General features: G+C 38.0%; 1 protein-coding gene across 4 annotated transcripts in view; it reads right to left on the minus strand.

Annotated features, from left to right (window-relative positions):
* Positions 1 to 968: 968 nt before the first annotated feature.
* The window catches only part of itga11a (integrin, alpha 11a), a 51091-nt gene continuing 24100 nt past the window's right edge, over positions 969 to 27959 (minus strand). For all 4 annotated transcript variants that reach the window (XM_077519001.1, XM_077519002.1, XM_077519003.1 and 1 more), the window contains 18 exons: positions 27486 to 27629; positions 25006 to 25209; positions 21009 to 21139; positions 19226 to 19392; positions 16396 to 16535; positions 15041 to 15151; positions 14842 to 14927; positions 14031 to 14241; positions 13865 to 13963; positions 7733 to 7809; positions 7561 to 7644; positions 7353 to 7443; positions 7165 to 7278; positions 6884 to 6967; positions 6694 to 6804; positions 6477 to 6572; positions 4275 to 4388; positions 969 to 2035 (listed from right to left, as the gene is read on the minus strand). In XM_077519001.1, the coding sequence (XP_077375127.1) occupies positions 1958 to 2035; positions 4275 to 4388; positions 6477 to 6572; positions 6694 to 6804; positions 6884 to 6967; positions 7165 to 7278; positions 7353 to 7443; positions 7561 to 7644; positions 7733 to 7809; positions 13865 to 13963; positions 14031 to 14241; positions 14842 to 14927; positions 15041 to 15151; positions 16396 to 16535; positions 19226 to 19392; positions 21009 to 21139; positions 25006 to 25209; positions 27486 to 27629 (2142 nt within the window). In that variant the 3' untranslated portion in view covers positions 969 to 1957. The remainder of the gene's footprint in view (positions 2036 to 4274; positions 4389 to 6476; positions 6573 to 6693; positions 6805 to 6883; positions 6968 to 7164; positions 7279 to 7352; positions 7444 to 7560; positions 7645 to 7732; positions 7810 to 13864; positions 13964 to 14030; positions 14242 to 14841; positions 14928 to 15040; positions 15152 to 16395; positions 16536 to 19225; positions 19393 to 21008; positions 21140 to 25005; positions 25210 to 27485; positions 27630 to 27959) is intronic.

Genomic DNA, 27959 nt, shown 5'->3' on the forward strand with positions numbered 1-27959 from the left:
ATGGACTACATGCAACAGGACTATGACATAATTAAGACCTCCAAGTGATCATCAAATTAGTTTCCGGTCACCTTTCTGCCCCATTCACGACAGCTGGAAAATGAACAGATGGAAAAACTCCACTGCGGGAACTGTGGAAGCTAATTTTATAACATTATAGCGATTCGCTCTGTGCAAAGCACAAAGGTAGCCTACTCATTTGAGACAACCACTTTTTTTTTTTTGGGATGGAAATTAAGGGTTGCGTTTTATCTACTAATTTTGCAAGCAGCTGAAGCACTCAAGTTTTTTAGGACGGTTCATTTTCCGTTTTCATTAAAGCAGTTGGCTAACTGGACTCTTGCTGATGCTACAAATTATGACACCACTTACCTTTGTCTGAATGATGGTGATGGTATTGTTCAAAACAAGTATAAAGGACCTACATACCAGTTTTGAATTTGAGGGGGGGGAATCCAATTACGAAAGGTTGAGTGAATATGCGTATGAAATTTGCAGTTTAGCACCTCCACCAAGGTTAAGAATCACTGTGCACTCCCTTTCCTTTCTTTTCCAACAACGGCAAATCCAAATTACTGAGGTCCCCTCCAAACTAATGGGAAAAGACTGCAGGTAATTTCCTGGGTGGCTGCTAAGCAACCACTTCCAAATATGGCCAATTCACTGTGCCTTGCCTTGCGATGAACATCAAGAAAATCAAGTGCAGTGTGAAAAAGCCACAAAGCGGATATACCACATGTTGAAATGATGTCAAGGAGGTGGTTGATCAACAATCTCTTTCATATCTGCAGCATGGCTCACCTCACCAAACTAACATTTCTGCTCAATCTTCTCTTGCATTCGTAATACGCACCCCAGGCACTCCTCCAGGCAGTCAGACAAACACATCTTCCTTCATGTCAGCTCCCTTCACATCACAATCCCGTCAGTACTCAGTTTGTCGTGGCATCAGAAATTTCAGACAGACGTACATGTAAATACATGTTTTATTCATTGACGTATTACAGCTCTTTGCACCCCGTCCAACAGGACAGAGTAACATTCATTGGCAATACCAGAAGAATCGTGGCACACTGATTTCATCTATATCATCATCTTCTTACATTTTCTCATGTACCAGAAAAAAAAAATGCTGCAGTGTTTTGTCCTGATGGTTGGTAAAAGGTGCACTACCAAACAATCATGTTCTTGTTTTCTTTATACACATAATGCCATATGGAGAATAATATTTCATAATATTTGAAAGGCTATTTTTTAAAAGTACACATCTATGTACACATTCAAGTTAAATTTTGTACAAAGTAAAAGTGCATCAAATATCATAAAAGCATCCTGCATGTTTTCAAGGACGAATGGAATAAAAACAGAACTTTCAGAGAAAATAAAACTCCTTCACGTTAATATCATTTTCAACTTAAGTTTTTGGAGACTTTGGTACAGTTTTATATCGTCATACCACGATGAAAGTCAACTGCTGCTTTTAAATATCAAATTCAAAATACAATAATATATCTTAACATTTTCGGCATCTTTTTGGGTGACCTGTTACCCTTGAGGTTGCTCATGTATTATACATTTAGCACAAGAGTTAAATAAATATTACAAAAAGAAGAGAAGATTCAAAAAGATTTGCGAGAAATTCTCCCAAAAAAAGCAGTCAATCGTTCCTTAGAAATGGCTAGAGAACGCTCAGAAGAAGGAAGAGCCCCAAGACCTGTGACGATTGACACTGAGGACGTTGGGTTGCATAGACCAAGAAGGTCCTCATGTCGGAACAGTGCAGTCAAACTAAGTGAACGTTGCAGTGCTGACTCGTGGCGCCGATGATGCTTTGCCTCCTCCGTTATCACACGGAGCTGTCCAGCTGGCGCCACTGCGGATGTTGGCGAAAGAGTGGAAGGAGCAGTGGTCCCTGAGTGTCGGCTCCCCCTGTGGGAAGGGCGTCAGCGAGCCTGCGTTACCGTTCTTCAGCCACTTTTCCGTTCATTTCCCGCTCGTCTTCATCTCCCCGTTTCTGCCTCTGGAAGAAACCCAACTGGGAGGAGAAAGAGCAAAATCGGGAGCAGCATCAATATTGGGGCGCTCATCATTTTTATGACTGCATATTTGTAAGAAAACAGTCAAGATGTGATTGAAGTATGGATTAAAGAGATACTTCACTTATTTAACCCATTATAGCAATAAAAAGTTAATATTTTGTCTATAATTAATTTGATACTTTCATTATTTCTCACGTACAATTAGTACCTTTAAAAACACATTTTGCAACTTGCTGTCGGCTGAAAATGACATCACAAGGTCTAGGTTTGGTCATGTGACATTTACACGCTGAGCTGTGATTGGTTACAGCAAGTTGCAAAATGTGTTTTTAAAGGTACTAATTGTACATGAAAAATAATGAAAATATCAAATTTATTATAGGCAAAACATTATTGTTTGACTACCAAAATGGCTAAATAAGTAAAGTATCCCTTTAAGAACTTTAGATGTTTGATAAGAATATGGCATTTACCATTTAGGAATTCCAGACATTTAATGCAAAGTAGCGTCATTCTCTGGGGCTCAAAAGTTTTTGGACAAAGTGACGCAACTGTAATCTCGTAATCTTCTATCACTTTTTGTCATACTCGTCTTTTTGGCCCGCCTGTTCTGCCTGTTTTGTTTGTTTGTTCAATCTCCTTCAGGATCGTTGATTACAAAACAACCACAAAAGTGGGGGCATTTTGATGCAAAAACAACCTAAAGTTTGGTCAAACTGACCCAAGTAGTGCGTCGGTCCAACTTCAGACCAAAATTTGTTAATTTTGACCCAGCAATTTTAAGGGTATAAAGCAAAGCTTCGCCATATTCTATAGGCAATTCAGATACATTTACAGTAAAAAGGCACAACTTCTGAGCTGATATCCACTGAAGTACTTTTGGCATTTATTCACACATTCACCAATCTACACTTCTGAATGACATTTTATACAGAGAAATAAAATGCTGTACTGCTAACTTCAATTTACTAGATGGAAAATAGCAATCATAAGTTCATGTATTTTTATGAAAACCTTTTCAATCTAAAATTTGACACTTCAAGCACATTGTTAAATTTCAAATTCGTAAAGAAAGAAAGAAAGAAAGAAAGTTTGAAATTTAAAAACAAAAGCTTGTTTTCTTCATTTTGTCAAAACAAGCATTATGACTTGACAGTAGTACCTCGTAAATATATGTGGGGGCAAAAAAATCATGCCTCATCCATCCAATCTTGTGTCTCTCACACTGACATTTTGCAATGTACAAAACAATGTTTGTGCTGGTGGTATATAATCAGAGCAAGAAGTTAAGAGGGAGCAAATAGCATGTGCAAATGATGAGCAATTTATGGTTCATTCTAGCCCTCCTCAAGAAAAATAAATAAATGTTTCATAATAATTTAACAGCAGTGCCAAAAACAATTTTGAATGTGGTCTACATGTGCATTGTTAAAAAAAAGAAGTAATATTTAATTGAAAAAACATTTTTTTCACTCAGAATTTCTAAGTAAATATTACAAGGAGAGTTTTGAGCATATTTGACCTGTTTATAAAAAAAAAAAAAAAAAAAAAAAAAAAAAAAAAAAAATTAGCACTGTCGCAAAGGTGATATTGGTCTAACTTTGTGAATAAATGTCTATATCCATTTTTAAAAATAGGAATGACTTTTGCTGTTTTCATCTATTATGGAGATACCATCTTAATATATATATATATATATATATATATATATATATATATATATATAGCGTTACTATATACTTATTATTAATATTATTATTATTATTATTATTATTATTTTACAATTATACAGTCATGCTTTGGAAATTTGTGATGAACTGTCAGTAAAAAAAAATTTTTTAAAGTTTTTTTTTTCACTCAGAATTTCTAAGTAAATATTACAAGGAGAGTTTTGAGCATATTTGACCAGTTTATTAAAAAAAAAAAAAAAAAAAAAAAAAAAGGAGACAGCCACTCTACCACTTGAGCCATGCCACTCCCGTTTGCCACTGTACTGCATTGATGGTGTGTCCAAAATGAGACCAAAAACCTGGACTCTTGGAGGTACGAGGATTCCACCCGACACCAGCAATATACTACACACAGCAACCTGAATTTTGCGGGTTCGCTCCTCAACACTTGAGTAACCCCCCTCACCCCAAGTAAATATCATTCTGCATTTTTTTTTTTTTTTTTTTTTTTTTACAGTGTGGTCAAATTGCTGTATTTTTCCCAGCATGATTGCACAGCACTTACCTTCCAGAGAGCCAAAATGAGCAGGGCTAACAGTAAGAGTCCTCCCAGCGTGCTACCGAGGATTATCCAGGTTGGGATTCTGTGATCCCCGTCTTTTCTGACTTCCAGTATTATCTATCAATTTTGAATAAAAGAGAAAAAAAAAGTAGTCATTTTTTAAATTGATTGGTTTGCTCAGAATTTCTTCAAGTCAAATAGTACATAGAAATACAGCCACAATTTATTGCATAATAATGTGTGATCAAAAACTGAGAATGTAAATTTGCATTAGAGACAAATGAAATAATTATCTTCAATGCATGACACTGACAAACAATCCATATCAGTACAAATATTATTGAATTTTGACCTGTAAGGACTTGCATGAATGAGGCGATGCATCTCAAAATCCCTATTCCAGATTCATTTTATAAATGTGCAGTCTCCAGTACAGAGATGCGGGAAAAAATAAATGAAGCATTGTTTTTCTACAGTGTATTGACCAATAGATGGCAGCACAGACTTTAGCACGTGAGACTCGACTTTGAAGCGTTGTGCTGTCGGTCCTTTCGGTCCCTGAGCACCACACAGCAAATGAGCTCCTGTACCAGCGTTCACACGGCCCTTCTGCTGGCTTTGCTTTCGATTTGATGCAGTGCACTGCAATTTTCTTTGATCATCATGCTCACTAAAACTTTCAAAACACATTAATTGTGAATAACATCGCTGTGCGTGCCAAAGTTAAAAAATGCTGTTAATGCTCATGCACTCTCTCTGCAGCTGTCATGCCGTTCATTTGAACAATAATATTGATCGAACATGGCTTGTCTCTAATGTTATTGTGCAAGCAGACACGACACTATAATATCGGACCATATATATTGGACCAGTATATTACTTTCTTTGGATGGCTGACATGAGGATTATTGAGGTCAGCTATTAGCGGCCGAGCATTAACATTAGGCTTTTCAGTTATGCATCTTGTGCCAGCAGCTCCCAGAATGCATTGCATGTCACTCATGGAAATTTTCTGTAGTTCCTTGTCAATCATGTGCGTTTATGATCCATCATCCATCTATCCATCCTGTTTTTAAATTTGTGTTGACTTTTATCGTGTGTATTCAATAACTAAATTAAATCCACTTACAGTTTAAAAATCTGAAACGATGTCAAATAAATGACCTCATAAAATGTGATAATCAAAAAGACATTTGTTGATGTTTTATAAACTTTCATAGAGGCATAGAATTCCTGAAATAAATTAAGTTTAGAGTCTCATGTCAAGCTTATTAATACATAAAAATAAAATAAATAATCACCTCAGCAAAAAGATGTAACCTTTGATTTCTATTTTTCATTTTAAATACTTATTAGGTAGGGCTGGGCGATATGGCCAAAAAATAATATCTCGATTTTTTTTTTCAGTCATTCAATTACGATTTTAGTCAAATAAATCCAACAAACATTTATTTAAAGGTTTCATTTATTCAAAAATAATTCTTGTGCAAAATGTTCAGACAACAATAATGTATACTGAATACTGATTCAAAATCAGCTTTAACATAACCTTAACATTCATAGTTTGTGCTTAATTGCCACAATTAAGTAGTAGCTATTGTAAACATGTCTTTTAAACCAACCATCCAGCATTCTGCCCCTTGTGCAAAATTAAAACTCACAATAACATCTGGATGTAACAGAAGTTACAGAACATAAGAACAACAACTTTCAATAATCCAGAAGATTAAAATCGATTTTACGATTTAGCAAATTTTCAACGATTCGACTTTCAAAATGCCGATTAATCAAATTAATTTGATGTATTGCCCAGCCCTTAATCCATGGTTTTCAATGTTAGTTTTTTTTTTTTTCTTCAACTTATTGTGCACAGGTAAATAACTGCCTTCAGCTAAGAAAGCTAAAGCTAAACCTTAGAGCAACAGCAACAACTCTGTGTACTCAACAGCTGCCCTGTGGACCAAAGGCGCCAAATTGAATTGCTTTTAGGTGGCCCACTAGTTGCCGCTCATATCCCAAGGTTGTATATATACACTGTAAATTCATGGCACGTGTGTATTTGTCCATCTCTGTACCATTAAACAATTTCAGATTACAGTTGAGGATAAAACAAAAACAATAGTGGCCTCAAGAGTTTTTTTACAGAGTTTAAAAAAAAATCGAGTATGAAAATAGGCAACTTGGACAGAATTTGTATTGACTCACTTGTCTGACGGGTCTCTCTTCATGTAGAAACATTTGACTGGTGGAGGGCAGCTCCACTGACGCACTGGTGACCAGTTCAAGGATTTTAAACTTCAGCTAGACAGGAAAAACAAGCAAAACATGCTGTCATTATTTTTCTTTTACAAAATACTGGATATACCTCAATAACGAATGAATAGAATGCTGTCATGTACTGAATTTGAAAAGGTATACTCACTGCATGTAAAGTATGTACTCGTAGAGCACCTGTGATTCGAAGTGAGATTTCTCTGTAGGAGGCCACGTTGACTGTGCACTGTATTGGTAGAATCAGGGTGTTGGTTCGATTCTGTGACAACAAACATTTAGAATGAGGAAAAAGTCTCATGTTACATCTTGGGTGAATTTGTTTTGGGACTGTACTGTACCAAGCGAGAGAAGCGGGTGAGGTCCTCGGGTGAGGCCCTGCTCTGTGCCACATGCTGAGGTGGTACACAGCGTGTACCATCTCTCTGTAGGACATGTGAAGGAGATCTGTTACGATCATACATCTGAAAATGTCACTGCTATTCTTGTTTTTAAAACAAATGCAGCCTCAACTGAGGCGGTGAGTGTTTGTCATCAAATGAAGCAGTTTTTTTTTTCAATTTATTAGACAAGCATGACCTCAAATTTAAATGTCAAATATTCATTTGTTCTCGTCATTCACCTGGTCAATGTGCAAATTAGATATCTGCAGTAGCTGGTTGCCATTTTTTGTCATTTCTGGGACTTCAATGTTCAGCTGTAGATCTCTCACAGGAAAGTAGCCAAGATTCTGGATCTGAGGGACAGCATGAAGTAAATCGGGTGTTTGCATACCAAGGTAATTAAAAATGGACTGTGCGGTAATCTCACCTGAAAAGTGAAGTTAAAAGGAGGTCCAATTACGCCAGGGTCCTCCAGCGATAAGTCTGATTTGATCTCATATCGAGTTGGATTTGAATCCCTTTTGAAGTGATGAATAAACACATAAAAAATGCAGTAGCCAGGTTAGTTTAATTGCTGATTGATTTGGGGTATATACATATACTGAGTTGCATGCACCACTTTAAAAATTCGGAACCTTGTGAAGAGAAGGTCTGCCTCGTATTTCAGTGAATAATATATATCGTTGAAGTTATCAGCCGTACTCATTTCCTCGCCATTGCTGTTGGGAGAAAAAATTGTTTATTGCTCTACAGACCGGAAGAAACTTATTTAGGCACAAGTTTAGTTTATGACGAGACTGTCCACACCTGTTTGCTTCCAGGATTATTCTGAGATGATCGAGGAGGACAGTGCGACTGAACTCAAACTCCAAACGAAATAATACCTACAGAAAAAACATATTGTTAATCTCGCTTGTGCATCTGAAAAAGTATATACCTGCCGTTGGTCACAATTAGTATTTTTTCAGAAAATTATACTAGGTCAACTCACGTGTGGGTGTTATTTTGACAAATTACTGACCAATCTAAAGTGTTGAAAATGTTGCTTGGTCTCTTTGATGTTGTGATGTTAATGGAATTTTTTTTTTTTTTTTTTGGGAGGGGGGTCTCCTGAAAAGTGACAGCCTTGTTCAAGCACAAATACTAACATGAATGCAATTTTGCAGCATTGCCCTTGACCAAATTGGTACCCAAATATGTTGAGATGTCAGAGATGTCAAATGTCAGAGATGTCAAGTGCCGTCATTGCAGCAATCATCGCCTCTCTCCATTTTCTGACTAACTTGGTATTCCTCATGGTAGCACAGGATGCACATCCATTTCACATATGCGCAAATGAGTCCTTTTGTGTCCCCTAATCCCCCGGGATGACTGAGATCATTATAATTTAAATTTGTCAATAATATGTGCTTATGTACAAAAAAAATGGAAACCGTTTAATAGAGCAATCTGCTTCCAACAAAGTCATTAATGAGGAAGTCAACCGCAAATTTATATTTCCAATGAAATGTTCTATGCGTCCCCACTAGTCTAAATCCGGCATTCTAATTAATATTGTTTGTGGAATATGAATTAAGCAGAAAAATCCATCTGTTTTCATCCATCTCAACAGGCTGCCATTTTGCCACTTGCTGCATTGGTGACTGAAAATGACATCACAGTTAGTCAGGGCTCAGGTAACAACCAATCACGGCTCACCTCTTTTCTGGGTTTGGCCATGTGACATTCGGAAGCTCAGCCGCGATTGGTCTATACCTAAGCCAGTGTTTCTCAACCCTGGTCCTCGGGACACTATCCGGCCTGTTCCCAACGCAGCTGATTCCAATGACAGCTCATCTGAAACCTCTGGTTGCTAACGATCCTCACCTGCGTTGGAACCGGGAGACATGGAAAACAGGCTGGATAGTGTGCCCCGAGGACCAGGGTTGAGAAACACTGACCTAAGCATTGAGCAACTATGATGTCATTGTTAGGTGATGGCAAGAGGCAAAATAGCCACCCCCTGAAATGGATAAAAACGGCTGGATACTGCTTATTTACAGTATTTATTTATTTATCTATTTATTTATTTATTTATTTATTTATATATTTATTTATTTATTTATTTTGCCGTACTAGAACAAAATGTAATTGCACATCCACTACAGCTGGTGGCAGTGGCGCTTTCATTTTTAGACAGAATATTTCCTCGTCTGCAGAGATGTACACATAACCATTTTATCGACAAAATGTACCATTTATAGCTACGACGGAGAGGCGGCCGAGAAATACATTATTTTTCATTGGTGGGGACAAAAATAATTGAGAAGAACTGAGTTAACTGAAGAGCAGAAATTGCCTATTGCATCTATAGTTATCTCTTACGAAGTATTAGCACGGTTATTTTTGTCACCATGGGTAATGACACCGCAAGGATAAATTCCTGCATGAGTGTCATAGTCCACCATCCAACCAATAGGCTGTAATGCGTCAAGCTCAATAACAGTTTAAGATTTTCTAAATTTGGACAATACAAACGGAACCCATTTCTATTAATTGACAACAATGGGGTATATTCACTATATGTGCTGCGTCAGGTAATAGCGCGGAATATTGCACCACAACTGCACCCGCAGTCTGTGCCCAGTTACCATCCTATTCACTAAGGATGTTGCTCTAAATCATATATCAGCGCAAACACGCCCACAAGACTAACAACTTGGAACAAATTTGCACCTGATTTACCACACATGGCAATGGATTTGCGCCAAGAACATGGTTGTTATAGTAACAGTGGCGAGAAAGATGACATTATCAGAAAGCGAGGTTGGACCGAGAGTAAGCGTTTATAGAGCCATTAAGCTGTACAGAGCAGTGAGGACGACGACAACGTCATTCATTCATAAAGTAAAAATTATTGGTGCGATCTTTTAAAAAAAATATATTTTCAGAGGTGGGCGTACAGTATGCATCTGGCATGTAAAAATGATCGTAAAATGCCTCCCTATCATTGCCGATCAGCCCGGGTTACGTTATGTGTCCTAAACCGGGTTACGTTATGTGTCCTAAACCAACATAGAAAAGTCTCTCTCTCTCTCTCTCTCTCTCTCTCTCTCTCTCTCTCTCTCTCTCTCTCTCTCTGTGTCCTAAACCAACATAGAAAAGTCTGTCTGTCTGTCTGTCTCTCTCTGCGTGATAATGTTGTGCCACAAATGGCATGCACTGCTGTCATGATCCCTGGATTGAGGTTACGTCAAAGTTTATACATGCTTTCCATAAACGTTATGCGTCACACAAACTCCATGTGGTTCTTTGCGTTGGCGTTAGTGAATTAGACGCTGTTTATCAGTGAGTCTAATTTGCATTGGGGTGGGCATATTTTGCATCAAATGTATGCAAATTACCTAATTTACATGCGCGCAAATAACACCAGCGCACCGGGTGGCATTCTGGTTGGCAGCGCACTTGGCGTGACGAATTTCCATCTGCGCATGTTTAGTGAATTAGGTGCTCCCGGGTTGCTCCATTTTTACCGGTTAGCGCCATGTAAAGGCGATGCAAATATATACAAAATGCTATTTAGCATGAGCACACTTTAGGTGGGAAAAGTAGCATGGAGTTTTGATATTCCATTGCTGTTGAAGAAAAGGAAACTCATAGAGGAATCCTAAGGAAAAACAAAATGAGCTCTTAAGTGTGCATGCAAAACTGCGGAGACAAGAGAAGAGGGCGGTCGAATGGCAGCAGGGAGCCAAACTGTGCGTTGTTCGCGGCCCTTTTTGCCATAATGAAACGCTGACCGGTTCCATTTGAGCAAAAAGGAATGTAAAACAATATTTACTGTAGCTTCCCTCCTCCACATAGCATGACTCATCCCTGACAGACCACAGACATAGTACATAAACAAATGAAGAACTCTTTTCCTCCGAATCCCATCTATGCTGTGGAAAATGACCCGCGATACCCTGGAAAAAGAAGGCTTATCTTTTCCTTTTCGTGGCCCCTTTTAAGAGACTGGAATGAATGTGTGTCGGGTACAAAAGGAGAAATGCAAGAAGAAAATACACAGAAAACTTTTAAGACAGTACACTTTTTGGTAGCATGTACAAACTGATGTGGCCGGACTGACGAAATTTATAGTAGTTACTAGGTCAGCAGAACCAGTTCAAGTCCCATCCTCAAGTCTGCCATTTTCACTTGGTCAGAACAACAATGGTTTTACAATAAGCTTTGTTTGATCCTGTGTTGCATGCTGGAAGGTTCTCCGGAGTACAGCAGAGCACTCTTGTGGCTCTGGATGCTGTTCAGCGTGAATGAGTGAGTATGAATCACTGGCAGATTTTAACGGTGACAGGAGCCCTCTTGGTTTAGTTTGCTGGGGAGTGCTTATAGAGAAATGTGATATTTTTGTTACCCAGGGGATGACTGCTGTTTGTGATAATAGTGTGGTCAGGACATTGCGTAAACTCTTTCAATCACTGTCTGTGTTTCATTCCTCGCATCTTTGTCAACACGACGGCAACCATGTCCAGACATCAATAGAGTAGATGGCTTATGTGTAATCTGCTTTCAGTTTAATGTCTTTAATTGTCCCATTTGGAGTGCCATCAGTGTCATCCTTATCTAAGCTAATTCAAACATCGCCTTCTTGAAAGTGAAACCCGACACCTGGTTGGAAAGTGCACCAGAGAGAGCTGCGTCTCGTAAATATATCCGACATTACAAGCCTTCACAAAGACTTGGAAAAAGCACAAATTGAATGTGATGATCAGAAACAGATGACAAAAGGAGATTTTATTCACTCTCACCTGCAGGCTACAGATGACAGAAAGTTTCAAAAATCTTCCGTTGAGGTCGATGTATATGAATGTTATAACTTAACAAGATGGTCCTGTATATAAAATATCTTCGTCATGGAAATTCAGAAAGCCAGTCTGACTCACAAGCAGATGCGTACAAAACGATGGCAACATGACAGACATACGTTCTGGCCTGCTTCCCAGGAATTCTCCGACTTACACAAAGTAAGTCACTTATTCCAGATTTTTTTTTTTTTTTTTTTGCCACTGATCATATGTCTTTTACACTAAATAATACATATGGCAATAAAAACTTCAGGAATGAGCTGCTTTGACCTGTGTAACAAATCTTTACTTCCCCCCATCTTTCACTACAGCTTATATCCATATTTCTATTCAGTCACAAATGTATCCATTTTTCTATTCCGTCTTTCATGAATGGAGTTTTCTACCAAGTGGTCACATGTATTGATATATTGCACTGTATAATACTGTTCTTCACCTCACTTAAACTTTACACACGAAGTTACCTAATGTCTTACCATAGAGTAAATTACAATTACCATAAAATCCCGTGAATAACATGTGTAACCCGTGTATAATACTCCATCCTACCCCCGAAATAATATATGTATAATATGACCTCCTGATTTGCTGGTATCCCTAGTGAATAATATGAATGAAGATCCAAGATATACCAATAAAGTGCCTTCAAATTCATGCTAATAATCCGCTCTTTTCCGAGATCTATGGTTCGAAAGTGATGTTTTCAGAGAGAGAGAGAGAGAGAGAGAGAGAGAGAGAGAGAGAGAGAGAGAGAGAGAGAGAGAGAGAGAGAGAGAGATCCACAACTCCTCGGTACTGGTCAACATCTAAACAATATGATAAACTTTGTTCCTTATTAAGCTCCCTGTATAATACATCCCTCAAGTGTTCCTCATGGATTTTATAGTTGTAACTAATGGCAAAGCACAGGTCCAAAACCTTTCTGACAACGTATTTTTTGCAAAGTACTTTTGGAGGAATGGACTTATACTGCACTGTAGGCTAAAACTTATTGCTCTACAATTTAAACATTTGAGATGGATTCCATTCAAAGTCATGTATCATACGAATACATGTACTGTATTTACCACATCAACAGTGAACGTACAAAGCAGTCACACTGTGCTCCGTCCATGTGAGCTAAATAATGGCCACTCATCATTTCATTGTAAATGCTACGAAGAGTATAATTTATGCTCGTTTGCTCGTTAACAATGTGATTAAACTGGGAAAATGTCGCTGATGTCAGAGGACATAAATTATATCTTCAAGTCAGGCCTGTGGTTTGGCTTGCTATGTGCTAATTTGAAATGTGAATGATTTTTATGTTGCTGACAAAATACAATACTCGTTCTCATTTTTAGGCGTGAAAACATAATTTACTTTTAAATAATTCAGATAATTTGAAGAAATATTGAGCCTCATCTTTTTTCTTTCATTTTAGGAAGAGAAATATTGAACCTTATCTTCTGCATGTTTTGAATATTGTAGTTTCTTTTTATCTCTGATATATGAACTCATTCAAACCCCAAAACGTATAAATACGTTTTTAAATACTTTGTCATTCACTCCCAAAAACATATTAATACGTTTTTTTATTTTTTTTATTATTATTTTTTATGCTAGAGCATACAGAAGGCTTTGATACAGCTTCTGACATGAAATGGATGCTTAAAGCAATGGTAGTTATTACAAAAAATGACCAGCAGGTGGCAGCGGAGTATAAGAGATCAGGGTCTTGTTGCAACAACCTGTTTTTGGAAGTGATTTCAACAGGTTTGAGAATAATGAAGAAACTAAAGCTAATTGCTGCAAAACGGAAACAGATAAAAATATACTTTTTTTCTGATGAAAGAAGAGATTCTAATCTTTCTTTTGGTAGGTTCCATATTTTTATAGCAATAGAACACAATATTCTCTGGACCTTGCAAAATCAGTCAAAATCCAGTAAAACAGCTGCGAGTGAAGGGTTTTGTTTCAGTGAAAAAGGCTGGGAGTGAATGAGTTTAAAAAAAAAAAACATTCAACAATGTTTAATAATTCTGCAAAATGGAGTGCCGACATCATTGAGATAATTGGCAGTTGTCAAACTGAATGAAATAAAACAATAGCTCACCTGTGCTTTTGACTTCATAAATGGAGAACTGACATTGCAGATCTTTTCATGTTTCAGTTTGTCTTCAATGTAACAATCAATCTTGATTTCAGCGTTGTCCTACGATCCAAGAACATCACAGTTCACAAAGCACGAACATCTTTCCTCGCGAAAGAACTGGACTGACCTTCAAAATTAGGCTTGAGAAGCGCAGATTGGGGGAGTAGCTGATATTGAGGCGAGCGTTGTAAGCGTTTTCTCCTTTGTTCTCCAGCCGGACATCCACGACCACCCTTCTCCTGTTTGCCTCGAGAACCCGTAGAGATCCCTCTGAACCGCCTTCATTGAGATGGCGGCAGAAAGCACCACGGGACTGAACAGCCTGTGAACAGAACTGCCTGGGCGGCAGGGAGGTGAGAAAAGAAAATTTAATCAATCATGTGTCTTGATGGATTAAGTGATGGAAATAATTATAACTTTGTTGACTTTGGAGGTTTGCCCTGCACTTACAAATAAATCATCTGTACTATCCATTCCAAATCCTTAATAGTTTAAAAAGATGTCACTTGGCAACTCGAACCGTTACCTCCATTCACTATAGAACCAGTCATACTTGAAAATCCATTGACAACCCGTCATCTTCCAAGATTTGACAATAGTGGAGCCAATCAACAGCAGCTCCAGGCCAAGGGCAATCGATGGCTATTGTGTACTTTTTCGTTTTAAACTTTCTCACCAAGCTTGTTGTGATGGCTTTGCAGCCCATTCCAGTCAAGTCCACAATCACTTGTGATTGTGTTTCCAATTGTGGTAGAAAATGTGTAATGGAAGATATCGATTCTGTCTACAAGGTATCTTTTATGCACATAACCAGGAGGCAGGTAGTTTGTTGTGGCCAGAAACAAAACTTAGAAATTCTGAAATCATTCATGTATTTGTTAGTGTGCAAACTTAGAATATCAGCAGGGAATCGAACGATTAGTCCCTCCACTACTTACTTTTGAGTCATCAGATCTGTCACACTATGTAGAGCGAGGTCTGGCATACAGCGGTCATCCTCATCACAGCCGTTCCAGAATGGCAACTAGAAACAGAAATGTAATATAGAAATGTAAGTGTAATTAGAGAGAGAGAGGGAGAGAGTGAGAGAGAGAGAGATCATTCAGGTTTGTTTTCTGACTATTGTTTATCATTAACCTCAGTTCTTGTTATAGTTGGCCAGCTTTCATCTAGAACTGGTCCATTGTCTGGATCTCGCAGGCCGACTTGTACAGCAAACACGATGGGCCTCGCATAGTCAGTTGTCTCCTATAATACAGAATATTATTTTGACAATTAGTTTTGAGAGTTACAGTTTTTGTTTTTTAAATTAACATAGCATACAGAACGAATGTTTTGTTATCTAATTTGATTAATTTTGGTGTGACATGACAAGAAATCACTATCCATGCAGTTTGGGCACACTTGTGACCTAACTTTTGGTTCACTTAAGTTTGTAGGTCAGGAAATACATTTTATTTTTAAAGCACTCCTTAAAAATACAGAACTACAAACAAAATTAAAACGATCAAGTCTCACTGGAATGCCCGCCTACACATTATTAGCTGCTCGTGTGAATATGCTGATCCATACCCAAGTTTGGTATAGCTTACTTGCCTTGCCTTCCCCAGCACATCTGGAAGAGGTGGCCCACAGCCTGCTATGTTTGATCATGAACATAGATGTGTCATACAATTGCAATTATGCGATTTCTCCCAGCCAGTTATTAATGGTTACCTTGCTTTCAAGAAATTGAGACTCAAAAGACTCAAATTAAACCACAAAGGCAAATTATTTGGAAGATTGTGACTGGCTAACACACAAGTACTTTGTACATGCAGATCATAGACATATTGAAATATGCTTCTTTCACCAGTTATTGATAACCAGCATTTTGCACAATAGAACTAGAATAGTACAACTTGAAACGCTGTCAAGAACTGTTAGAGCAGGCCAGCACTTGACTGGAGAGGGGGGGTGGGGGGGGGGAGAATCACACCACTACAGCATTCTTAAATTAAATCTAGAATAACTTATTTTGGCAAAGAGAAAAAAAAAAATCATTCATCATATCAAAAGGTGGGGTGGGGAATGAACATGAATAAAGACAACTGAAAAAGACAAAATGAAAAAGATTTCATGTTGACATTCTCACCAATATGTTCAACATCACCACCTTGATTAAAAACACATTTTGGAATTTTGTTTATGTGTCCTGTAGAGTTTTATAGACTTGTAGAACAAATGCTGCACTCCCTAACTGCGGCACTTGAAACTAAGTTTTCCAGTGGGTCTTGCTGAATAAATGTTATCAAGAAAAAGTATTCCTGTCAACCATGCACACTTTCATTTGTTTTAGTGATATATGACTTTGGTTGTTCATACGCTATCACGTGTTAAAGAAATGTAACTTCACTAATCACAAATTGGCCATAAACAAAACTTTTTAACCTTTAAATAATGAAACAAATAATATCTGACATTTTGGACTTCTTGTAATAAATTGATCTTACCATGACATGGAAGTAAATGTGCTCACACGTTTCATCTCTAGGAAGAAGGGTCAGGTTTTGAGGCTGGGATCTGCTTGGGTTGTCCAGAATTGCTCGAGGATTAAAACGTCGCTCCGCAATGGAGACATTATATTTAATGCCTAACGGGGCATAAGAGAAATTTATGAAGTTAGTCAAGTTTGGAGGTGATGGACTATTATTAAAGCCACAATCATAAAATACATGTTTTTTTTTTTTTTTTTTTTAAATTATGACGAAAGTCAGAAGACTATCAGAGAATACAAGGGAAATGTATGTTAAAAGAAAAACATTGAAATGTTGTGAGAATCAAGTTGTATTTGTACATTATACACTAGAAAAACGGATGGACAGACAAAGAAAGACAGATCGACAGATAGGTGTATTGTATTGTTGTGCCCTCAGAAAATCATGCCTAAAAGTTGTTGTGTGGTTGGATGTTCCAACAATAACATGATGGAAACTAAATTACATTCCATGTTTTTCCTATGGACCCTGAATGTCGGAGAAAATGTGTAAAAGCAGTGAAAGAATGGAACTGGACATTTCAAAATGGAGGCTAACCAAGACCACAGTGCTTTGTAGTGAGCACTTTCTAAGACCTAAGTGATAACAATCATTTTTGAGTGATATAATGTATTATTTTGCTTTCTACATACTGTATTTTATGCATTAACCAGCTTGCATATTATCTATATAATTGGAGTCATATAAGCCCCTTGCGCTCTCTTAGCAACAGCCTGGAGGGCAAACACAAGGGCTATTTAAAAGAAAATAGGCAAAACATCACTGTAATTATCAAAATCACTGTAATTATTGACACAAATCGCTTGCTCTTTGTATATAATATCAAAAGAGTGTAGACTGGCTGGCCAGGCTAACTCAACCCGAGATCAAACCACCACAGCTCTGTGCTAGCTAACATACCACATGCTAGTCTAACACGTTTTAACTCGCATGTCTCACATTTATCATTATATAATTACAATATATTCATTATTAGCGTAATGTACAATATTCTGATGACCTTGACAAAATCGAGGCTAATCCTCATTCTTTGCACACTGACAAAATCTGATTTCATTCTAATATCTTATATGATATGTAGTAGCCTACTTATGCAGTTAAGAAAAAACAAAAAGAAAAGAAAAACAACTTCTTGTCATGGCCTGGGCCGCATGCGCCAGAGTTCATCGCCAGTTCATGACCTGTTATGTGCTTGTTATGAGTCTGTTTAGGTACTGATGTAACAAGTGTCTGTTTACAAAATGTGCTGTTCGTGATGTCAACCTTTATTCCTTTGGGTGATGTCGGGGACCTATGTGATGGTGTTCTTTAGTCCTTTACAATCCACCGTCTGTAGGTACAATCTGAGAATTGTGCGTGGTTTGCCGGATTATTGTCCAACTGTTTCTGTGTACCGCTCTCTTAGTTTCTGCTTCTCGATGTGAATAAATAGATAAAACCTTATTTGTGTCTGCATTCTGGGATCCAACCCTTCAGCACACAACACTTGTATGACGAATATTATGACTGTCATAAATGTCTCTGCTGTAGATGGGCTTGCATTTGTCGACCTAAAAATATAAGAGGCTAAAAATGTGGCAATGCCTAATGACATCATTGCAGTGGTCCATTGCAACATTAGCTTAACATGGGATGATTGTGAGACCAATTTATACAAGAATCCAAATCCTGAACTTCAGAGTCCTTTCCAAGCCACATTGTTTAGACAATTTCCATGTATTGCCTTAAATCTACTTTGTGAAAGGAAAAAGTGACTGCTGCTAAATTTGAAACTAGGCACGACCCAAAAATTAAAAGACGCACACAGACTTTGACATTTTAAGCATTTAGCATTGGCAAAGCTATTTAGGACAATGTGTTTACAACGTCACTTTGAAACACTCATAATACAAATTTGCATGAACATTTCACTACTATAGTTTATTTTTCAACTAATGCATCACATCTGCCGAGCATTACTCGCCAGACATGGCAATGAGCAGAAAATTAAATAAATGTGTTTCACTGTACGCAACCAGGAAAGACAAGATAACTCCTCTCTGTTCTCCTTCCACTTTGTTTTTAGCATGTCTGATTTATTTGATAAATAAGTATGGGGTAAAAAGGTTCATGAAGAACACACCTCAGCTTCCTTGCCATCTTTCCACAGAAACAGGAACCTGAGATGACATCACTTCAAATAAACTTTTCGTAAAGAAGCTGAGCGTGTGTGTAGGTGGCCAACCATCACCCGTTTGACAGATTGAGCCATCAGTTTACAATTGAGCAAAACAGATTGGACTTTCAGATACTTTGGTACCAAAGTTCAGACTTAAAAAAAAAGACAAAAAAAAACACATGACATTTGGATGCAACCACGTCATTAAGCAGCTGTAAATGCAGCAACGTTTGACTTGGAAACAGCATTGAGATTAATAGTAAAGATTTCTTTTGGTGCCAGTGCACAGGAAGGCACACCCTGAAAATGCAGGACATAAAGGATATACTGTTCTGGGTCTTTTACGGCCTTTTCCGCTCAAAACCTGCCATGTTTCTTCCTGGATTGTTTCATCAAGTACAAAATAACAGCTGACTAACGTGATATTCTCGCGTGACAGTTGAACACTTGTCAGCATTTTTTATTTTTTTTTATCAAAAGCAGAGTGTGATTTTATGCTAGGCCTAAAAAGATGTGCCTGACTTTTAAATCGTTTTAAATGAAACCAAACTATAAACACACCACAAGAAAAATATGGGAACTTTACTCAGGCACTTTGACAGCAGTTGATTATTTGCGCTGGCTTACCAATTTCCTCTGTGGCAGCAATGGCTGTCCTCGCGGTGATGTTGAAGCAAACAATGGCTGACATGCAGGTCACGTCTTTACCACCCCTCTGACAGTCTTTCACAAAGATGTTGATCTTGCTTGGTTCAAACCTGACGCTGGTATATATGCGGACAACACTCTTTGACCTGGGAACACATACAGACCATATAACTAAGTAGCCAAGGCCGAATGTTTCCAGAATACTTTAGATTTGAAATTTCATTCTTAAAAGACAGAATGAAGAACCTTCTACTACTTGTAATTGTTTAGTTTTCCAATGATCAACAGTGTAAATATCACATAATGTGACCTCAACAATGCACTTGACATACTTCTATAATAATAATAATAATAATATGATTGCATTGGAAGATCTTATTCATCCAGTCAATCACAGGGCACACAAATAATCAATCCCTGACACTCACATTCACACCTAGAGATAAATTAGTCTTCAGTTAACCTGCCATGAATGTTTTTGAAATGAGGGAGGAAAATGGAGAATCGAGACAAAAGTCACGAAGGCACATGGAGAACATACAAATTTTTATATCACACAGGAAGGGAAACAAATTGTATTGTGAGGCACATGTGCTAAGCAGATTTAGCAAATTTCGGAAATTTAGAAATCATCACTACCATGCAAAAAAATGCTAAAATCATCTGGAGAAGTTCAATCAACATTAGCCTAATTTGACAAAAAACAACATACATCATACATATTAGAGATGCTGATTATTAAATATATTTGTGCAGATATCAACACACGTATTTTACTTGTTTAATCAGACTGTAGCAGTTTTGTCTGCCTCTGACCAATCAGTTAGAGGATGAGAAAGTACTGTTGGTATATACTTTGGTGAATTTGAAATCTCCTTAGTTAAAGAAACAGTCATTGGTAGTATAAATAATTCATATGATTAAACCTAAATCTCATTGGACAAAAAAAAATAAAAAATAAAATAAAATAAAATTAAAATTAAAAAAAAGTATATAAATATTAGAATTTAAATGTAGATGGGTGCTTCTTAGCATTTAGGCCAAGAAAAATGCCTTGCTGGACCTGATGGTTAACTATTAACGTATTGTCATTTATGAATTTCTATTATGTCAGTGGGGACCAGAATGCCAAATTGGAACTATTGAGAGTTGTTTCATTAGTGTTTGGCATTAGAAGGCTGTTGTCTTGATTTATTCTGTGACATAGAAAGTGGTCATAAGACGGATAATACAATATTTCTTTGTCTTCTAAAAATAATCATAGTAAAAAAAAGAAAAACTACAGTTTAGTTATCCTATTATTCCAAAAGATGAATGTGTAAAAAGTGGAAGATGGATGGATGAACGTGTAAACCCTCAAAACTCATTTGAAAATCTTGATCTAGGATTTTGAAGCCGATGCATTCCGTTTATTGTTCAAGCTGATTAGCATTATATTTGATCAAATTGTATCTCTGAAAACTAAACTGCATTAAGGCTTAAGCACTAAAACAAGGGGAAGTTGTTCTGAACTTTGCTGACTACGAATAGAACAATGATCAATTATTGAATTTACCATTGCAATCATTCGTTTAATGTTTGTGAAGGCAAAAGTAGAGCAATCCGGATTTTGAACATTAATTTGCCTCAAGACTTGAGCAAAGAAACAATGATGTCTTCTTCACAAGAAATATTAACTGGTGAGAACATAAAATATGTCAAGACACATCATTATTTAAAAAAAAAAAAAATGGAATCAGGGCATGTCGATGAAAATACTAACCAGAGGAGAACAGCCGCACCAAGAGATCCCACTGCCAGGTCCACTAAGCCATCGTTGTTCATGTCCATCATTCCATGGATACTGCGGCCGAAGTACTGCAGGCCAGGTGCCAAGTCAGCTGCTGCTATCCTCTAAGAAGGACAAAGGACAATATGTGCAACATATGAGCAACATTATTTTTTCTAATCTTCTTACACTTTCATTTTCCCATTAGAAAAAATATGTATAATTTGTTTCAATAAACAGGAATATAGATTTTGTGGACAGCACATTTCATTCCACGATGTCTCATTGTCTCAAGATTTGATTGTATCCTGCACAGATTCAAGATAAACTGTGCTGGCTTCAGCAAAGATGCTCCAGAACATAACACCGACACCTTAAAGGGGATGTATCTCGTTATTTTAATACCTTCCAGTTAACTATAGGCATATAATGATTAAATCTTACCTTTGACACCATGGCGATGTCATTTTTTAGGAAATATTATGCATTTTGCTGGCTATTTTTCTAACGTGGAGGTAAAACGCCCGGTTCAGTATAACCCCGCCTCTCCCCATGTTGTTGCGCGCTGGTGCTTGGAGAGCAGAATGACCTAGAATTTCTCATAGAGGGGCGAATGGAGGAAAACACCACTTTGGTGATGTTTTTGGTGAGGAATTTGAATTTTAACATTGCTAAAAGCTCAAAAAAAGTTGTTTTTTCCCATAATTGCAAAGTAGGGAGTGTTGTATATGCATTCATCCTTTTTTCTTGTGTAAACATAGAGCTGATGTAAGTTTTTAACAGGCTCCAGTTTTGTTTCATTTGTCCGAAGGACATCCCAGAGGCTTTGTGGCTTGTCACAAGCATTTTGGCAAATTCCACTATCGTCAGTTTCAAGTAATTTCAGTTAGCATTGTGGGTTTTTCAGACACAACCACGCTACCAAACATTTTTTTGCAAATAATACTTCCATTGTCACAATCCCATCTGGAATGGCATTTAGTGTTGGACTTCATTTGATTATGGTTGAATTTGATATTTTTTCTTTGTGATTTATGCTTGCTTCCATGTGTGTGTGTTTTATGGGAACTTCTCTTCAACCCATTTCACAAACTAGTGTTTATTCGCCTGTTGTTTTTCATGCAGAGACCTTCCTTAAATTACACCTGTCACACACCTCAGTGAGTAGCATGACAGTGCGCTCACTGTGACTCACAACCCATAACTGTTCGGTGAACCTCTTTAACTATTGCCAGGCTGCTCATTACTCTTCTGACAATGCAGGTATTTCCTTTCAAAAACATTTGTTATAAAAATATTTCAAGAAAAACAACAACACAAAGCAGTTAGTTAAGGACAGCCAGCTGGAGGGCAATTTAACAGATAAACTGTCTGTCAAAAGCTTTAGTAATATATTCAATCTAATGACATGTGGTATGTGCAGCCATAGTAAACAACACACCACTAATAGCGTTTTTCCATTGCAGCCCAGCACCGCGCCGTGCGAAGCCAGCACAGTGTTAGCGAGCATTTCCATTACAGCTGACCGTGTCGGAGGTGGACCGAGCTGCCGAGCTGCTCGCGGCCCTCTCACCTACCCGGGCCAGAGCGAACCCACAGCGAGCTCAGGATGTGACGTAAAACACCACGGCAGTTGATTGGGCGGTTGGTCCTGTGATGTCAACAATGTGCTTACCAGCCGCGTCCCTTTTCGCCAATTATTATTATTTTTTTTAATTATTATTTTTTTATTCGTCGTCTTCTTCGTCCCCATTGCTATCAGCGTGTTTAGCCTCGAGGGGTTCCCGACGATAAAATATCGTCCTTTTCTTCGCGGCGGCAATCCTTCTTCCGTTGAGCTCTGAAGAAGCGCCACAAATAACAACAAGAAACCGATACCGGGCAGCGTCTTCCTCGATGGCTTCTGCAGGTTGTGTCCAAATTCAGAAGGCTGGGTCCTCCAAAGGGCGAATTTGTCGGCTGCATGACGTTACTCCCGACGCGACTCGACAGCACGCACGGATTTATATATGAATGGATTTTCAATGCTGTTCATCGGTAACACATTGACCGACAGTCCATTCATGTGTACATGCTGTCGAGTCGCGGCGGGAGCGACGTCATGCAGCCGACAAATTCGACCTTCAGAGGATCCAGCCTTGTGAATTTGGACACAGGCTGTGTTTTGGTCATGTGTTGTTTCCCGCGCTCGACTATTGTGTAGCAGCGTCACTTCCGCCCAGTGTTCCAGATGCACATTTGAGGTGGAAACGCAGTGCGTGCGTGAGTTGAGCTGAGTTGGCCCACCAGCGAGCCGACCAGCACGGTGCTGGGCTGCAGTGGAAATACGCTATTAGTTGACAAGCAGCCACATACTCTTGCCAAGTCGGATTGGAAGAAAAGTCATCCATTCCGTAGTTTTTTTGTTTGTTTTTGTTTTTTTGTATTAAAGAGGAAGTCAACTCTATATTTTGGACAATAATATGTTGTATGCAGCCCCATTAGTCAAAATATGGTATTCTGCTTAATATTGCGTCAGAGGAATATAAGTTAAGCAGCAAAATCCAGCCGTTTTTATCCATCTCAGGGGGCGGCCATTTTCACACTTGCTGTCGACTGAAGATGACATCAATTTTGCTCAGGTCTCAGGTAACAACCAATCACAGCACAGCTTCAGAAAACAGGTGAGCTCTGATTGGTCGTTGCCTGGGCCCCGATCAATATTGATGTCATCTTCAGTCGACAGCAAGAGGCAAAATGGCCGCCCCTGAGATGGATAAAAATGGCTGGATTTTGCTTCATAACTTCATCCATCCATCCATCCATTTTTTTGACCGCTTATTCCTCACAAAGGTCGCGGTGGGTGCCGGAGCCTATCCCAGCTGGCTAAGGGAAGTAGGCGGGGTACACCCTGAACTGGTTGCCAGCCAATCGCAGGGCGCTTCATAACTCATATTCCAAAAATGTAATATAAATCTGAATGTCATGTTTAGTGAGGTCACATATAACATATTATTGTCAAGGTTAACTTCCACTTTAAGGATTGTGATAAAATGGCTGCTATGGCACCATTGTTTACAAGTTTTTATGTGCATGGAAAGATGGCTTTTATAGCAACTTTACGTGTCTATCAATTCCAGCTTCTTTACAAGGTTAGTCTACGGTTAGTTTGTCTTGGATGTTGGACCTGAGTCTGTTTCTTGATGTCTTGCCTCCACTTTTCCATTCTCCACTTAAGATCTTTCTTTTGAACTGTCATCAAACTCTTCAAATTCTGGAATACTCTCCCCCTTATGATCGTGAGCTTACATTTCTTAGAAAATCCTTTTCATAAGGTACCGTACATCAATAATTTCATTCAAACAGGAAAATTTGAATAGCCGCAAGGTAAGAAATATATGTATGAATACTAGGCATGGATATTAATGTAATATTGAATTTTGTATTGATGTATTTTCCGACATGGCACAGTAGTGCATATTGCTAGTACGTCTGCCTTGCCCTTATGCTTGCGTATGATTCCTATGGGTACTCATTAGCAACCGCAAGTGTACCTCGTTTCTTGGCCAAAGTCAGCAGGGACAGCATATCAACAAACGGTAGTGTATATCGTCACTCAAAATGTATTTAAAGGGGAAGTCAACCTTAAACATTTCTTGACAATAATATGTTATATGTGACCTCATTAGTCTAAACATTACACTCTGATTAATAATACGTTTTTTGGAATATGAGTTATGAAGCAAAATCCAGACGTTTTTATCCATCTCAGAGGACGGCCATTTTGCTACTTGATGTCGACTGAAGATGACAACACAGTTGCTCAGGGCTCAGGCGCCGACCAATGTGTTGATTTTACAAATTAATGACCAACTTAAAGTGTTGAATTGTGTGCTCTCTTTGACAATGAATGTTAATGACTCAACACACATTTTGATAAAACATTTGGAGATGTGAGGATTCTGCCCGACTCCAGCATTATGATAAAAGTCCAGTTCACATGACAACATACCTGTTTGTATTTACGCAGTATTCTGGTGTGCTGACTGAAGAAAACATAGATCGCCCCTTTGTGATCATCTTCTAATGGAGCTCCGACCACCAGGTCATTGAAGCCATCCCCGTTCAAATCAGGGACAGGTGCAAGGGACGAGCCAAAACGAGCATTCTGACCACCATTGTGGATCTCTAAAGCACCCTCAAAAACAAAACGATTCTGAAAAAGGTGAAAAATGAAACACATTTGTTAGATGTTTTGGGATATTTTGAAGTCAACAAGAAAATAACAGTAAGAAAACAATCATGAGTGGCTACTGGTTATAGACAGGAAATAATGCTGGCATGATCTTGAACAGGAAGTTCATTTTGGCTGCACATCAGGAGTTAATGAAGCAATCCGCGTTTGTGGCTTTGTGAGACAGCCTGACATTCAGAGCCACATGTTGTGCATACATTGGAGGGCATGCCCTCATTATGGGAATGTTGTCTTAAATGTAGTTTTCCATCATTAAAGCATATTGATGATGGTATTCATCTGACCCCAGTTAATATCTTTCACATCTTTATGCCCATAATCTTTACGCCATTCATTCAGAAAAAGCAGCAACTGAGTTTCCATATCTATCTAATTAACATAATTATATTTTAAAAAAATCATAGTCAGCTACTGTAATTGATGTATAAGCCATTAATTCTGTTTGATCTTGAACATAATAATTTCTAACATCTGTAACCATTTAAGGAGTAGTAAAAAATGTTTGTTTGTTTTTTAATCTGAGGCTCGTAAAAAATTTTAAAAAAATAAAAAATAAAAAATAAAAAAACAATTTAAAAAAATAACGCCCAAAAAAACAAAACAAATTTTAAGACAGTGACGGTATGAACCTAGAGTATACTTAGTCAGAGAACACGTTTTGTCTATCAGCAAAAACATGTCATAAAACATCAAAACAGAACAACAGGAAAAAAGACACATGGAAAAAGTCATATTACACTTTGAAAAGCACTTATGTCAGCGTCTGGGGTTTAAATGTCATAGATGACTTGATTAATTACAGCTAGTGATCATGATGGGATGAGAAATTACGTGTAGGCACCAGGGGACTTCATATGATGAAATGCCTCAAAAAACAATAATATCTGTCTAGGTTCTCGTTCACTGCTTGCTCAACTTTTCCGTAACAAGATGGATCAACAGCTTTTACCACTGGCACAATCCAGTTATTTATTTCTGGCTGTTTAGTGACCATATCGTGATGGAATGTAGGAAGCTGAAGAGTTAAACAGTCACAAATGGACTTTTATCAAATCTAGATAAAATTTGCTGACTAAACTAAGGGGCTTTAAAATCCTTGGAGGAAAAAAAAAAAAAAGCAGTCCAGAATGACTCCAAGTAGAAGGTCAGATGGAAAATATCCAAGTTTATGGAAGTAATTAACTGACTGGAAAATGTTTCAAAGAAGGCATTCTGACTGAATGGAGAAAAACGCAACTCAACCAGTAGTCATGCATGTCATTGCTCTACTTGGCTTTTCAGCTCATAATAAAATTTAGAGCAGACGAAACATGAGATGACCATTTTTTCACTTGAATAAATGTGAACGGAATTGATTTAGGAGGGCCGGTTTTCCTTCTCGGCTACCTGAGTATGCAGAGTGAGAGTGAAAACAAAATATATATTCTGAGCGAGTTGAGATATTTGTTTAGTCGGGGATGGTAGAAATCAGTTAAAAGTGTATCTATCTTATATAAGACACTGAATAGAATGTTATTTTTGACCTGCTACCAGAATTCAAACCAGGCTTTAGAACAGCTGCCAATTCCTACTGATTGATGACTTCAACCTCACAGAGACACTATAGTTACAAATTGCATGGCATTCATCTTTTGGTTTATATGTATATGGATGAGGTGAAATAAATGTTAATAATTCTTCAAGCAATGTTAACCAGATTGACGAAACATCTGATTGGCCTATGTTTTGGCAGTATCACACAACTAAAAAGTAACCATATTGCATATAGATTTTCTCTGTTCATCTGCAGTCTGTTCAGTTACATGTGGTTGGTCCATGCCATAAAGTGTCCCTTTCCATTTATTTTTCCAATGAGCAAGACAGACCTGGAACACCGTCAAATTTCCTTCAATTACAGAAAGTTCTCGCCTGCAATGATTAGTCTGCAACAGGTTTAGAAGGGACAGAATACTTTCCTGTTGAGTTCATTATAGAATATCTATTAAAGTCAATACACTGGCGTCGCAAAGTTTTTCCTTTTTGATCCCCACATTTGATCTGGTAAACGTCTGCCTGCAGTTAACTACAGAGCTGGAATGCAACAATCTGTTTCTTTGTGCAATGCTGGGTACCTTTGCTGAGGTGTGTTGTGAAATGACTGGAGTCTGAACAGGTGTTGACCTCGTTTACTTTACTTGGCCTCAACTAGACTGATGCCAGTACAGTATGTGGTCTGCCTCTGAAGAGTTTCCACCTACCAGCTCTGTCACTCTGTAGATGTATACTTTCCCCTTCTCCATGCCTCCACTGAAGAACATTGGTGCTGCCACCAAAAGGTTATCAGTTACACCATCTCCATCAATATCCACTGGGGCAATCTCACTGCCGTAATAGGAGCCAATCTGAAAACAGACCACATGTTTGAAAATAATTCAAGCTGTATAGCATTTTTTTTGTCTGATGTATCTTGATATTGTAAAACTAATAGTCTGGCTACAGTGATGTTTGATCATCAAAGTTGGCTCTACATCTTCAATATTCCAAGCAAATGTGGGTTTGTGTTTTGTGAATTGAACTGTTATGACATATTTGTCAATGTTCCGACTGTGGGAGCATTACTGGATAAGTCACTGCATGGAGCACATCTATCTGGCTTTTGATTAGAAACATCTGACAAAGAAAAAAGAAAAAAACAATTTCAGAAGTGATGAGGAATTAACAATGTTCCACTG

The sequence above is a fragment of the Festucalex cinctus genome, chromosome 4 (genome assembly GCF_051991245.1).
Source record: "Festucalex cinctus isolate MCC-2025b chromosome 4, RoL_Fcin_1.0, whole genome shotgun sequence".
NCBI classification, from domain to species: Eukaryota; Metazoa; Chordata; class Actinopteri; order Syngnathiformes; family Syngnathidae; genus Festucalex; species Festucalex cinctus.